The 15,414-nt window shown below is 39.3% G+C and overlaps 1 protein-coding gene and 1 long non-coding RNA gene across 2 annotated transcripts in view; one reads left to right on the top strand and one right to left on the bottom strand.

Moving 5' to 3' along the window:
• Positions 1-5,684: 5,684 nt before the first annotated feature.
• LOC113465429 lies at positions 5,685-6,887 on the bottom strand. The gene is made up of 2 exons (XR_003390149.1): positions 6,798-6,887; positions 5,685-6,084 (listed from the first exon to the last, which is right to left on the bottom strand). It is a non-coding gene; the product is annotated as an uncharacterized LOC113465429 (long non-coding RNA).
• A 130-nt stretch (positions 6,888-7,017) lies between these two features.
• Positions 7,018-15,414, top strand: part of LOC113465428 — a 14,152-nt gene continuing 5,755 nt past the window's right edge. The window contains exons 1-2 of the mRNA XM_026819938.1: positions 7,018-8,273; positions 8,554-8,908. Of these exons, the coding sequence (XP_026675739.1) occupies positions 7,703-8,273; positions 8,554-8,908 (926 nt within the window). The 5' untranslated portion in view covers positions 7,018-7,702. The remainder of the gene's footprint in view (positions 8,274-8,553; positions 8,909-15,414) is intronic.

The raw sequence follows: 15,414 nt of genomic DNA, 5'->3' as shown, positions 1-15,414 counted from the left end.
CTCGAAAGTTTTTTTCTTTACATAAAAGCAAGTAGGTAGGTACGTACCTATTAAAACCTCAACTTAAAGTTTCCTACAAGAACTTCGAAACAACAAAAAGCTCTGAAGCGATTTTTCCCATTGTAGGTCTCCGTTCATAATACAAATTAATAAAGTTGCCTAAAACACAGGGAATAAACAGTTCAATTATAGGTTAAAAAGCCATTGTCGTAACTTCTTCTTTACGAGATTTGCTGTGGGGGCATCCCCGAAAAAAACAGAAGTAAAAGCTTGAATGCGGGTAACCTGTTCAGTCCTTGAGGCCTTTGAAGGCGAATTTGCCCGTCCAATCACGCTCTGACTGACAGATCGAGTGTCAGACCACTGCAGTCTTCAGACCGTCTGAGAGATACTTAACACACATGTTCCGGTGGTCTGACAGACCTAGGTCTGTTTCAAAGTCGGAGTATGAGTAACTGGACTTACGCTTCAGATTGTGGAGTTATTGAAAAGGCATGCATTGTCGGTCAGAAAGCAATCAAGGACCTGCGTTCCTGAAAGCTTTTTACAAACTCCCACGTAATGCCCGCCTCTCACGCTCAGACTGTCTGAGAGACCTCGATCCGTCAGACCTGGGTTTGTCAGACGGTTAGAGAACGCACATCGTTCACAGTGGTATATATCGATGAAGCAGAGACGAGGGGAAAAGAGGTTACTCGAGAAAATCGAGGGACGAGGATAACAAAGCAGCATCCAGAGTCTGAAGAGGTTTTAAAACATAATGTGGATGTGAAAGAGGAGGAGGAAGAAGAGAAGGAGAAGAAGGAAGAGTAGTAGATGGAGGAAGAGCAGGTAGAGAAGGGGAAGAAGATTCCCTCAGTTCCGGCAAGAGTTACGACATTAGTATAACTACAAGGTCCGTTACTTTTGGACTGGTTTACATTATGGCCCTCTTTAGCTTCCATGATTACTTTATAACCCTCCTCTAGCCATTAGGGTTTGTATTAGTGAACGGAAGAAGAGAGTTCCAACTTTGAACATGACGTTGTGGTTCTTTTAAGCTTCTACATAGCTGGAGACGATTTTGTATTTTTCCGTGCATGCTTTTCTGTCGGTCTGTCTTTTTTTTGTCAGTCAGTCTGATTTTCATGAAATAGATCGGTACTATCATGATGAACCCGAAAAAGAAATTTGCTGAATTTAGCCTATCGGAGATCCGAAGTATCCCCCTTTTTGGCAGCACTAATGAGTGCCTTCCATTTTAAAGCAAGTAGGTAGGTACATACCTATTAAAACCTCAACTTAAAGTTTCCTACAAGAACTTCGAAACAACAAAAAACTCTGAAGCGATTTTTCCCATTGTAGGTCTCCGTTCATAATACAAATTAATAAAAAAAATAATAATTACTTTATATTAGCCCACATTACCAGAAATACCAGCACAATGCCATGAATAGACTTTTCTCAGGCTTTCGACTCGTAATCAGAGAAAGCTTCTGCTTGGGTGATATTTCGAGGGCTTCTACTAGAGACAGCGAAGGATTTTTGTTTCCTCCTACGGGAAGTTTTTCCTGGAAATTGAGAAAGAGGGGGGAAGTTGGATAGGAAGGAGGGTTGTTTAATAAGTCTACCGCAAGGTGGGTGGTTTGCGCCGCGGATTTTTTTTTTTCTCATTTTGTACAAACAAAACAACTCCACAGGCAGTAGGGAGGCTGCCCCCACCGCTGCTAATGCACTACTTACATCAAGGACTCTTGACTCTTTAAGATCCCGCTGAAAATAATGAACATACAATTAAATCATTTCCCTCCCGCCCTTTTTCCTTGGCGAGTATGTTTGTTTGGGGTTTTGCCCTTGAGTTTTGCCTTAATTTTCTCCTTGAGCGGAGACGGGGGAGACCTCAAATGGAAATTAAATAATTGGAAACAAAGACATCAGGTTTTTAATGACTTCTTGAGGCTGTAAGGCCGTCGGGGGTTGTAGTTATAAGGTCTTGTCTAAACTATCTGATTATCTGAACAACAAATTTAATACAGAAGTCTGGAGAGGACTATAACCACCTCCCTATCTCTAACAACGTCGATGGTTGGGTAATTGTTGGCCTTACGATACATCGTAATGTCATAAAGGCCAACAATTACCTACCCAACAAAAAATGTTGTCAGGGTTGTAAGTCGAGGATGATGCCATCGGTAAAGTTAAATTACGTTTATCGTCATCGAATCCTGAAATTATAAAAAACAAAAGCACACGTCTTGGATGACAGAGGCTATCTGGAATTTCTTTATTGAATGGAAGAATTCTAGGGAGGTTTCTCCAACCACTTGGACGGGTGTCGAGTAGGCCGGAAGATGGCAGGAGGGCCGGAAGATCGCAAACGTCAAGAGCTCAAAGAGTTGCCTACTTGGCCAAAAAATCCAGGAATGCCAGAATGCCCAGCCTGAACGCGAAACACAGCTGTCACAGCGACGGATTATTTTCAGCTCTTTTCTCCGGTGAGTTAGACTGGCCCGGCCATCTTGGAAATTTGATGTTTTAATGGGCTAATAGGCCTAATCGTTCTAAGTTTGTGCCGTAAAAATTACCGTTGTGCTCATACGGTTCTCGAGATATTCTTTTCAGCCAGTTTTCTCCTATATTATCCTGTTCAGATTTATTGACAACCGTTAATAACGTCACGTGAGTAGAAAACAAATAAACAATTGAAAAAAAACGAAACTTATTACCTCCTTTGGGTTTTAACATATCAAACACACTCTCTTCTAGTTCACAACCCCTCTCCATGGCAGCAGTGGATTTAAATTTTTCACCCAATACTCAATACTGATTTGAGAAGAGACCCATCTTCCGTCTGACACCGTGCTACATTATAAAATTTGGATGCAGTCACCCTTCCATAGTGAAGAAGGTGCCATTTAGAATTAGATGCCTGTCCCTTGGTCACTTTCTCAATATGAGTAATTGCCCCATCTGTTAATAAGGTTTTTAATTTATTAATAAAAATTTCAAAATTATCACAGTACCCATCTTCCGTCTGACACCGCGCTACATTATAAAATTTGGATGCAGTCACCCTTCCATAGTGAAGAAGGTGCCATTTAGGATTAGATGCCTGTCCCTTGGTCACTTTCTCAATATGAGTAATTGCCCCATCTGTTGATAAGGTTTTTAATTTATTAATAAAAATTTCAAAATTATCACAGATGTGAACAACCCGATTTATGTACAAACTTGCCTCAATGGAGTCAGATGACAGTGCTGACAAAGTTACAGTCTTGGAACACTCTTCTAGCACTGAATTTTTAAAATCATCAATATCCTCAGTTGAATGTTGTCCCTGAGTGTCTTCCCCTTTTCTTGAATGAATATCTCTCAGACGTAGTGGATGCAGGCCTGACGTTGACAAAACAGACTTCTTCCAGTAGGAAACCACCTCGGTAGGAGATGGTTCCTCTGATCGTCTGTGCACCCACATAATGAAGGCAATTCTGTGCTTACAGCCACCTGAAAACAAGTAAACAATAAATTAATTCATTAATAAAGTGATTAGTTTTTACTTCAATAAATAAATTAAAACCCAAATTCCCCACTTTGAAGAAAAGTGGTATTCATTTAAATGAAAAATACCCTCTCTTTGGTGCTTCCCCTGATGGCATTACCGACGAGGCTGTATTTGAAATTAAGTACCCCTCTTCAAAGAAAACTGAGGGCAATTACCTCAGAAATGGGAAAATAGGAAATCAATATCTGTTACAACTTCAGTTGCAAATGGGTATGTCGAGACGCTCCAAAGGATACTTTGTAGTAGCCGATCCTAGTTTTGAAAGAAACCAAACTTTTACTCTAGTAGAAGTACTTTTCTGTCAAAGTCTTTTTGAAGATTATGAGGCCAAGGCATTAAGGTATTACAAAAAGTGCATTTTCCCTCATCTTCTTAAATAAAACAATGTAGTTGTTTGTAATAAGCCCCTATGGTTCAGTGATCACTGTGTTTGATCAAAAGTTTGTGTTTTTGGTTAAAATGAAAGGAAAATTAGAAATATGATATTGAAAATATTGAAGTATGTACATTTTTTTATTATGTTAAAATAAATGTTAATTTTAAAATTTTTAAGCCTTATTTTTTTTAAATGATTCCAAATAATTCTACTTTTTTATAAAGCAAGAGGTAAAAACTATCTAAAAAAAAGTGTGTAAATTAAATTTGTCTATTACCTATATTAATTGAAGGTAGAAGAGAGGGTCAGCAAGGAAGAGGAAGACCGCGTGCCCGCTATATCGACCAAGTAGTCAAATACTCCGGAAGCTGTTCATATCCGGAAATGAAGAGGAAGACTTCAGATAGGGGGGAGTGGAGAGCTATTAACCAATCACAAGATTGAAGATGATGATGATTACTTATATTCAGTAATTATTTTGACATACAGGGTTCTGTAAATTAACAAGTCCACAAGCCGACTGTACAGTGTACAGCATAATCAAGTTGATCAAAGTTTTTAACTGGAACACAAGCATGTGGAGCTAAAAGTTTAAAGTGTCTTATTCTACCAATAACATTTTCTATAATATAATCCTCAAACTTGCTATGTTCTTGGTCTCCTTGATTTCTTCTTTGGTTGGTTTTATATTAACATAGACAGAAGGAGGACGGACTAATGAACAACCTTTTTCTAAGAATAAGGCATCCACATTTTTGAAGCCTCTGTCTGCCATAACAGACATTCCTCATTGTAAGTGGTTGAGAAAACCACTTTCTTGAATAATTTTATTAGTTGGCCAACCTGATGTTGGAGAGATAGTAACGTGAATTTGTGCTCCCGTATTTAATTAAAATTTTAAAGTGTTTTTAATAAGATTTTCAATATAAAACTTAGCCCCAAATATTTCTAGTGTCTTTTTCTTTCGTGATCAATCACCGGACTCGCACTACCCCCGTGTACTGGTAAGAAATTAGCAAAAATCAATGAGTGATTTCTAGTGTCTTTTTCTTTCGTGATCAATCACCGGACTCGCACTACCCCCGTGTACTGGTAAGAAATTAGCAAAAATCAATGAGTGATTTCGAAATTCATTGTCTGAAATGTAAACATTGAAATAAAATTTGTCAACAGATTTTTATGGGATGTCATGTGCTGTGGTGCACCACAATCTTGGTACCAATTTTGACATTTACTATCAGAACTGACGGTGTTTGGATCAATGCTAGGTGTAATCAAAGCCTTTTTCTTAGGACAGGACTTTGCAAAATGTCCTTTGACTGAAATTTTAAGCATTTCTATTGAAATCAGCGTGTTTCGAACTTCCTTTATCAGCGAAGAAAAAAAAAAGTGGTTGAGCCCCATTTGGAGACAAAGTGCACCAGCATCTTCAGTGCCCACAGTAAACAACACTGTACAAACATTGTATGGTCATTTCTATCAACTTATAATCAACTCGTTATCATTAGCGCCTCTTAGATTTAATTGATACTTCATCCTTTTAATATCAATAAACTGTTTATCTTTTAAACCCTACATATATCTTCTTATTAATAATTCCTAACGTAGTGTAAATAAACTCGTAGACAATGGAGATTCCGGAAGGTAAGATCAACGATATCCTCAACAAGAGCTCTCTTCAGGAAGGTGGTCTGTTTGAACCGTCACTTCATTACCCCATATGTAATTATGATATTTGCGGCATGCAAATTGAATAGCAAGGGCCTCTTTTTCGATTTGAGGGTATTTTATTTCTGACTCATTTAAACTTCTAGAAGCAAAAGCAACTGGCTTGTTGTTTTGCAGTAAACAGCATCCTATACCAAATTGGCTACAGTCTGTCTGAATAACCAAAGGTAAGTCTTTGTTAAAATTACTTAAAACAGGTGGATTTACCAGAATATTTTTCAGGTTTTGAAAAGCTTGTTCTTGTGCATCTGACCAATGATATACTGTTGATTTCTTTAGAAGGATTCTGAGTGGTGCTGTCATCTCTGCCATGTTGGGTACAAAATCTCTCACATAATTCACCATCCCTAGCATGGATTGAAGCTCTTTGATATTTTTTGGTGGAACCAATTTTTGAATTGCTTCAATACGATCTGTGTCTATCTTACAACCTGACTCACTGAAAACAAATCCAAGAAATTTTATCTCAGTTTGTAAGAAATTAAATTTTGATTCATTGAACTTAACATTTAATTCTCGAGCTCTAGTGAACACTTCTTTTAAAGTTTTAATATGAGATTCAATATCATCTGTTGCTATCAAAAAATCATCAAAATAGATAATGGTGTTTTTAATATTTTTAAAACATTCATGGTTAACCTTCATAAAGACTTCTGGAGCTGAGCTGAGCCCTGGTGGAATACGACAAAACCTATAGAATCCTAGAGGTGTACTAAAAGCACACAAGTCTTTTGACCTATCAGTTAATTCAATTTGCAAAAATCCATCTTTCATGTCTAATGCTGTGAAATATTTTTTATTGGACAATTTAGATTTAATTTCATCTAATGTTGGAATTAAATAGTGATTTTTCTGGATAATAGCCTTGTTTAAATCTAATGGGTCAAGGCATAGTCTGAGTTGGCCCTTGGGTTTTTCAATAATGACTAAATTACTGCACCAGTCTTTTGGGCTATCTAATTTTCCATAAGCTGTAACATTACTTGAAATTTCCATAAGCTGTAACATTACAATTGAGCACTTTAGTAATTTTCAAATCAGGATTTATAATTTTGACTACATCCAGAGGCAACACATTCAAATCTGCTCCACTATCTAGTTTGAATTTGATGTAAATATTATTGAACTTCAATTCTTGAAACCATGACTCACCACTTCCAAGACTACCAATTACAAAACTGGTTGAGGGGTTGGTTGATGTGTTTAGATTTTCCTCATTACCTTGGTCTCGTCCAACACCCTTCCAGTCATGGTTGTCTCAGCGGAACTCTCCCGCAACCACAATGACCGGAAGTCATTGTCGTGTTAGTAGTACTCCGCATCTCAGCATCAAGGTAAAAAAGTTACTTTTGATATCAATTTACCATCTGTGAACAGACAATCTCCAGTTGTACCGAACATCAAGGTACAGGCTAACAAAATATTACCGGGTTCGATACCCGTTTCCAAACCTTCTCAAACTTCCCGTTTTAAAGTTCAAACCACTAGGTCTGGTAGGAAAACTAAAACTCCTGGTTGTTGTTCCAGTTAAAGAGTTTTCTTCTCTCAATTTTTTATTAAAGCGTCTTCAATTGGATAGTTCTTCGTGGTGAGTATCCTTGTCGTCTCCAGACCACCTCCTATGTCGCGTCCCTCGACCGTCATATTTTCACTGGTTCGGACCTTCGTCTGCGAGTCAGTGCGCTGCCTTGGTCGGACTCCTTCGATCCACCTTGGTGTAAATAAGTCGCATAAGAATGTAGCCTGCGGGCTTTGCCCTCAATGAGCGCGAGCCGATATTGAGGCGTCGGTCTTTGTCTTGCGACGAGCCGACATTGAGCCGTCGACTTCGGACTTCGGTTGCAATGAGCCGACATTGAACCGTCAGTTTTCGTGTGTTGGGATGAGCCGACATCAAGCCGCCGGTGTTCCGCTTTACAACGTGCCATCCGGTTTTCCTTCTACAATGAGCCAACATTGAGCCGACTTTAAGATTTATCTTGCGTTAGCCTTCGATTAATAATCTTGAGTCACTAAGTGATTATTGGCCTGTTTTATGATCCCCTGTGATTGTCTATATGACTATTTCTCCTGATTCCTTTTACTTCACCTTCCAGATGTCGGAATCCATCTCCATGGGACAGTTGTTTGACCAGTCAACTAATCACCCTGCTCTGGAAGACGTTAAGAAGATTATTGCTGATTATTTCCCTCCTGGTTGGCGGGAGTGGCAAGTATTGAATGCAATCACACAACCATTGGAACTGGATACTGCCTTAAAGAACAAAGTTAGGTTTGCTCTCCCGACAGTGAGACTTCTTGAGGTCTTCTACCCAGATTCTCCCTACATTTCGGAGAGGAGATTTAAGGAGATCAAGGGTTTCCTCTCATCCTGGCCCCTGGCTCGAGCGCTCATCTTCCCCCCCTCAAATCTCTCTATTCAATTGAGGGGGTCCGAAGAACGCCACAGACAATTCTCACTGCGATCGCTTTTGATATCAAGGTCAGAGGCCAATAAGATTAGGGGGACCCTGGCAGAGGATGGGAGCTCAAATTCTTCTGTGACTCTGAGCAAGCCGGAGATTCCATCACCTCCGGTTGAGCCCCTCACCCCCACTCGGCGCATTCGAGGAAACGATCAGCAGCCAAATGGGACGCAGGACAGCAAGGCGGCATTCATAGATGCCTTCTCAAGAAAGTGGGATTTCAAGCTAGCGTGGGTCTTCCCGCCCCCGCCTCTACTTCCTCAAGTATTGCATCACTTGAACGACGCCCAGGGCTTATATGTAATAGTAGCTCCTCGGTGGCAGAAGGTCTTTTGGTGAGCAGACTTGAAGGCGCGGGCAATAGCCCCCCCAATAACGGTTCGAGACCCCAAATCGCATCTGATAGATCTAGCAACGGGCTCCTCTCCGGCAATGACAGAGAAATGGGACGAATGAGGTAGATATTCGCATGACGGCCATTGAGAAATCAGTGGCCGGAATGCACGAAGAAATGAAGAAAATGTTTTCAACTCTTCAAACTGCAGCTTGTCCCCAACCAAGACATCCTGCGTCCTCTTCGTCTTCCTCTTATGAAGCTTCTGTCTTTTCTGAGGATGATGTTCAAACTGTTCTACCGGAGACAAATCCATGGGCCCTTCAACCCGCCGATTCTCCGTGGTCTTCCTTTGAAGCCATGACGGTCGAGAAGGAACCGGAGGTGCCTGATCCATCTCCCTCCCTGCTTGAACAGGGAGTTAAATGCCAGCGGCTTGGAGAGCCAGCCTGGAACCGAATCAGGTATGCTGAGAAATGGGACGAATGAGGTAGATATTCGCATGACGGCCATTGAGAAATCAGTGGCCGGAATGCACGAAGAAATGAAGAAAATGTTTTCACCTCTTCAAACTGCAGCTTGTCCCCAACCAAGACATCCTGCAATCAGAACATTTTACCTACAACCTTTGTGAAATTGAAAATTTTACATTTTACAGGCTCTCCCGAGAAAAAGGTCAGAAGACCCCCCCTTGTCCAAAAACCTTCCTTATTTTTCACATGCTTACCCTTAGAAAATTAGAATCTTCCATTTATCCCAACATGTGCATCAGGTTCTCACGATCTTTTCCCTCTCTCCTGACTTTGCCTAAATTACAGGGAAATAGGGAATAGAGTCGTATGTGATGCATACTATTTCTTATTTTGTATATATTGATGGGAAAATTTAGTGAGGAAATGGGATTTTTTTTAGTTCTAGACCGGTGAGAACATTTTTGAGGGATATGTTGATATCATGAGAGCATTGGGTGAGGAGATGGGCAATTTTCAGTATGATTTTCTTGACCGATGTGAATGATTTTGAATTTTTGAGAGATGAATTCTGTATAGTTTTTCGTTTTTGAAAGTTTCTGCTAATAGAACTGATGCACATGTTGGGATAAATGGAAGATTCTAATTTTCTAAGGGTAAGCATGTGAAAAATAAGGAAGGTTTTTGGACAAGGGGGGGGTCTTCTGACCTTTTTCTCGGGAGAGCCTGTAAAATGTAAAATTTTCAATTTCACAAAGGTTGTAGGTAAAATGTTCTGATTTTCAAGATGAAGATTGCCTCGGGCTCAAAGGATTGTCGAGGAGGGTTGATAGAAAGATTTTAGGTTAATTGAAAGGCATAGCACCTATTGGTAGAAAGACAAAAAGTTGATTCAAAGGAGAATGGTTGTTGGAAAGACCTAATGTCGACCACTTTGACCACTAACGCTCAGACATTTGTCAGACCACTAACGCTCAGACATGTGTCAGACCACTAACGCTCAGACATTTGTCAGACCAGCTGAGCGTGAGTGATCGGCACAAGAGTTGATTGAACTTTGAAAGACTCTAGAGACCTAGAGAGACTATTGAAACCAACAGGCTAGTAGAAATACCCAAGATTGATTTAAAGACAAAAGGTTTACAGAAAAACCTAGCAGGTTGATATAGAAAGGTTCAAGATTGCTTGAAAGATCAAAGTATGTTTGAAAGAAAGACCTAAATTTCTCCGAATCAGTGCTTACAAGTACTTATAATCTCCAAAAACTCCAAAAATCTGCGTCGAATAAAAGCACTACTTGGTTCTTAATTTCTTCTGACGTTAAAACCGTCTTTTCAACGACGTCAAACTGATGTAGAAAATGGAAGAGAACGTAGGAAGGAGGGAGGCTTCCAAAGGAGAAAATGCAACGAAGGAATAGAAGGGAAAGTGGAGAAGGGAGGGGGGATTTTTCGAGGGGGAACTTTTGGGAGGGGGAGAAAGTGGGATCTGAGGATATGTGATTAATCCCTCCTAAAATATTTTTCAACGGGAAAAAACGAATTAAAAACTCTTCACACGCACTCTGAGAGGCTTTAGTAGAGAGAGAGAGAGAGAGAGAGAGAAAACTTGGAACAACCTTTCGTTGTTTTAAAAAAAGCCGCCGCGCTGCTTACAAAAAACATTAACATTTTTGTGTGACAAAGTTTTTAATCTCTGTATATTCCTTGTTTTTAATCTGTGTGTGTTTTTTTTTCTTTCTTTTTTCAATGCAAAAAAATCCCGTTTTTAAACCCCTTTTCACTGAAAGCTTCTAACATGCGTTTGGATCTGGAAGAATGCTATAAAGATGTGTCCACATATACAGTCGACGGCTGTCGACCGATGTGAAGTTATTGTGAATCGTCCATTTTAAGCCCGATATTTCAAGCAAAACACCCAATTTGTATGTAACACAATATCACATACAGACAAATACCTTCTTGTAGGTATATATGTTCTATTACCCCTCCACCTCCTCCCTTTATCCACCTCTTTCCTTCTACCTAATCCTCCATTCCTCCCTCTCCTCTTCCTCCCATTTAGGGAATCCTTCTTCCTATTTACCTCGAGAAAATTTATCGTTTATTACTTTTGTTTTCCCAACAGTATAACTCTTACACCGGGAAAGCTCAATAAAACTACCGCCATCTCAATTGATTCAGGAAGCTCTTTGATATTTTTTGGTGGAACCAATTTTTGAATTGCTTCAATACGATCTGTGTCTATCTTACAACCTGACTCACTGAAAACAAATCCAAGAAATTTTATCTCAGTTTGTAAGAAATTAAATTTTGATTCATTGAACTTAACATTTAATTCTCGAGCTCTAGTGAACACTTCTTTTAAAGTTTTAATATGAGATTCAATATCATCTGTTGCTATCAAAAAATCATCAAAATGAGCTCTAGTGAACACTTCTTTTAAAGTTTTAATATGAGATTCAATATCATCTGTTGCTATCAAAAAATCATCAAAATAGATAATGGTGTTTTTAATATTTTTGATATCAATGGGTTTGGGGCCGCTGTGTTAGGTGATGCTGGTGGTACTGGTGTAAGTCGTTGTTGTGTTGGGGGGCACAGTGGTTGTGATTTGTGAAGATAGGTCATTTTGCTTTCTTCTTTTAATAGGTTGGATGATGGCGCACAGATCGTTTGGATGTTTAGATCTCATGTGGCTTGTGAGACCTGCTCGTGTTTTATATAGGATGTTGCATGTTCTACACTTCAGATTTTCTTTCTCCTTGTTTTGGTCTTTCAGGCTTTGGTCATCTTGGTGTTTTTGGCTTAGGTGAGAATTGACATATTGTCTTCCTTTTCTTCCTTCTCGTGTAAAACTGCAGAGTGGACAAGTCCAGGTGTATTGGTCCTCATCTTCGTGTTTTTCTATTCTTCTCGCTTCTGCTTTGGTTATGGATTCTGTTTGAAGTTTGTCAGTTTTTTCCCAAATGAGTTTTCTCCATAGCTCGCGGTTGTTTGCTAAGTCTCTCCAGTTGGTACTGTCGATGCCAATTTCCTTAAAATCGTGCTTTACGAGGTCGATCCATCGTTTTTTGGGGTTTTGTTGTGGTCTTAGTCCAGTCTTGAGTTCTCCGAAGGCAACCTGGAGTGGCGTTCTATCTTCACTCATTCGGCTCAGATGTCCTGCCCATCTCATTCTTCTCTGTCTTACTAAGTTTTCTATTGACATCATGTTTGTTCGTTTCAGTATTTCCTCATTTGGGATCATATCCTCCCACTTTACTCTGCATATTGTTCTTAAGGATTTAAGGTGGAATGCGTTTAATTTTTTTTTTCAAGTCTGCGCTTAAGACCGTCCAGGTTTCAGAGGAGTAGAGGAGTGTGCTGAGTACAACGGTTTGGTATATTTGCAGCTTGGTTTTAAGGCTGATCTCATAGGGCTTCCATATTCGTTGATGTAAGTTTCTGAATGCTTGGTTGGCTGCATTGATGCGGTGGTTGATTTCACTTTCAAGTCTGCCGTTATTTTGGATGTTGCTTATTACTAAATTAACTAAATATGTTTATATTAGACATCCTAGGTTATAAAGTTATGAATAGGTAACTACAAAACTTATTTGTACCTTTATATGATACAATGGATACACGTTCCGGTTTTGATCTTATCCGACTCGAGTTTCGTCCATCTCCGTGGACTTTTTCAAGGAAACTGACGATGATGGCGGTACCCCCACCACCAACTGACCACTGTCAACAATAACACCGCCATCATCGTCAGTTTCCTTGAAAAAGTCCACGGAGTGGACGAAACTCGAGTCGGATAAGATCAAAACCGGAACGTGTATCCATTGTATCATATAAAGGTAATAAGTTTTGTAGTTACCTATTCATAACTTTGGATGTTGCTGCCGAGATATTTGAAACATTGAACTTCTTTTAGTGTTCTGCCATTGATTGTGATGGGGATTGGTTCCATATTTACAAACATGACCTCTGTTTTGGATTCGTTGACTTTTAATCCTAGCTTTCTTGATTCTGTTGTAAAGAGATCTACAAGCAGTTGGAGTTGCTCTGGAGTTTCTGCAAACAGGGCACAATCGTCAGCAAACATCAAATCTGTTATTTTTCATGCTTTGGTTTTCTTTTTAGCTTTCAGGTTTCGGCGATTTGTGTCCAATCGAAAATTTAGGTCTATTCCTCCAACATTTTGGTTTATGATGTTTTGGATGATGACCTGCATGTAAAAAAATGAAGAGAAGTGGCGCCAATACACATCCCTGTCGTACTCCAGTTTTTATTTTGAAAGACAATTTCTTTCCATGATGTTGATGCTCATCAATCTTTCATTAATACAGGTTGGTTCTGATACTATTCCTTTCTTGATCAAAGATGTTTTCGTGCAGATTGCAACTCCATGATTATTCTCATCTGAGTCAGATCCTGACCAGAAATATGTGTATCCACTCTTTTTCTCATCCATTCTACCAAAACCTGGAAGGTGAGTCTCTTGTAAAGTGGCAATATCAATATTATATTTTACTATTTCTCTGGCTACTAGGGCTGTTCTTCTAGGAATTGTTATGCTCTCATTGGTTTGTGAGTCTAGTAGTGTTCTTACATTCCATGTAGCGATATTTAAGATGGGGGTTTTTTTGAATTTTCTAGTTTTAACAATTGCCGAGGTGCCTCCCCCAGAATCCACGAGGCAGACTGATGCGAGATCAGTGTGAGATTCAGATGTTAATCTACTACTCACCTGGGGTAAATCATCCAATAAAGTGTACTCGCCATTTTGTTAAAAGAAAGAAGGGGGGGGTGATATGGTTGTAGCATTGATGTTTTATCTACACCACCTACCTCGGTGGTGTAGTGGTCACCTACCTCGGTGGTGTAGTGGTCAAGGCGCTCGCCTGGTAAACGGGAGGGCGTGGGTTCAATCCCAGCCGAGGTATGGAATTTTATCCTCCATATAAAAAGATCATCCGCGTATAACAACATCAACAGGGACTTATTTTCAGATAATTTTACACCTGTAAATCCTTTATCCTGCATGAATGTAATGGTCCAACTAGAGTTTTAATACTGTTGTAAAGGTTGAAAGAAACTCCTGTGTCCATAAATCTCTGTAACTCATTTGCCTTATTGCTCCACCATTGATCTCTTATGTTCCACTTTCTTTTGACACTCTTTTCTAGCTTTCTTGTATTTATTTTCATTTTGTGTGTTAGGGTTCGATAAAAATTCTTTGTAAGCCTTTTCCTTTTCTTTCAATACTTCCTGAATGACTTCATCAGATTCGTCAAACCAGTCGCGATGATTAGGTTTTGCTTTTTCTAACGTGTTTTTGGCAGCATTCATAATGGTAGAGTGAATTGACTTCCATGTTTAAGTTACAGTTCGATGTTCATCAAGATTTATATTCTCAGCTATTCTTTCTTGGAATTTGTTTTTTATGACTTCATTCTTTAGACTTTTGCTATCAAATCTTGGAGATGTTTCGGTTTTCTTTGGGGGTTTGAATGGTTTTAATACAATTGACGCTCTTACCTGTTGATGGTCGGTTCCACATTCCGCTCCACGTAATACTCGACATCTAAGTACGTCTTTTCTTCTTTGGGACCTTACGATAATGTAATCAATCATGTGCCAGTTGTGTGATCGTGGGTGTCGCCATGTGGTTTTCCTCTTGTTCATTTGTTGAAACCAGGTAATAGGAATGCAGAGTCCTTCCTGTGTACAGAGGTTCAAGAGTCGTTGGCCATTATCATTGATGTTTTTGTCAGGTCCATGACTACCAATGATTTGAGGCCATTGTTTATGGTCTTGACCAATTCTGGCATTGAGATCTCCAGATAATATTATGTTGTACTTTTTCGGTGTATTTTTGATAATTTTCTCAAGGTCTGCATAAAATTTATTCTTTTCTAAATCGGTGGCAACTTCAGTGGGTGCATAGCAACAGATAAGAATGGATTTAGAATTTCTTTCCATGATGTTGATGCTCATCAATCTTTCATTAATACAGGTTGGTTCTGATACTATTCCTTTCTTGATCAAAGATGTTTTTGTGCAGATTGCAACTCCATGATTATTCTCATCTGAGTCAGATCCTGACCAGAAATATCGTACATACATACGTACATACATACATACGTACAGACCATGGGCTAAAAATCACTTTTTTGACATCAGGGGATCCCAAAACGGATATTTCCAACCATTTCCCGATTTTGAAAATTTGGACCGATTGCAATACTTTCATTACTAGTATAGCTCCGCTAAACTGTAGTAATAGAAAGTAAAAAATCTGGTGTGAACATCACACGACTTTCCTTATCCTATTGAATGATGCTTATTTGAGTGTTCTTTTACCCTAACTTTTACAATATCTCTAACCGTTTTGTCGCTATAGCTGAAAACCGCCAAAAAACGGTCGAAATCTGTCAAAAGCGGTCAAAATACCGCCAAGCGCAGCAAACATCTCAACCAAACGTTTTGTGTTGCATCCTTATCACATTT

Source organism: Diaphorina citri, unplaced genomic scaffold (genome assembly GCF_000475195.1).
Source record: "Diaphorina citri unplaced genomic scaffold, Diaci psyllid genome assembly version 1.1 scaffold104, whole genome shotgun sequence".
In the NCBI taxonomy this organism is placed as follows: Eukaryota; Metazoa; Arthropoda; class Insecta; order Hemiptera; family Psyllidae; genus Diaphorina; species Diaphorina citri.
The sequence above is the reverse complement of the archived record's forward strand: the minus strand, read 5'-3'. Positions and strand labels throughout refer to the sequence as shown.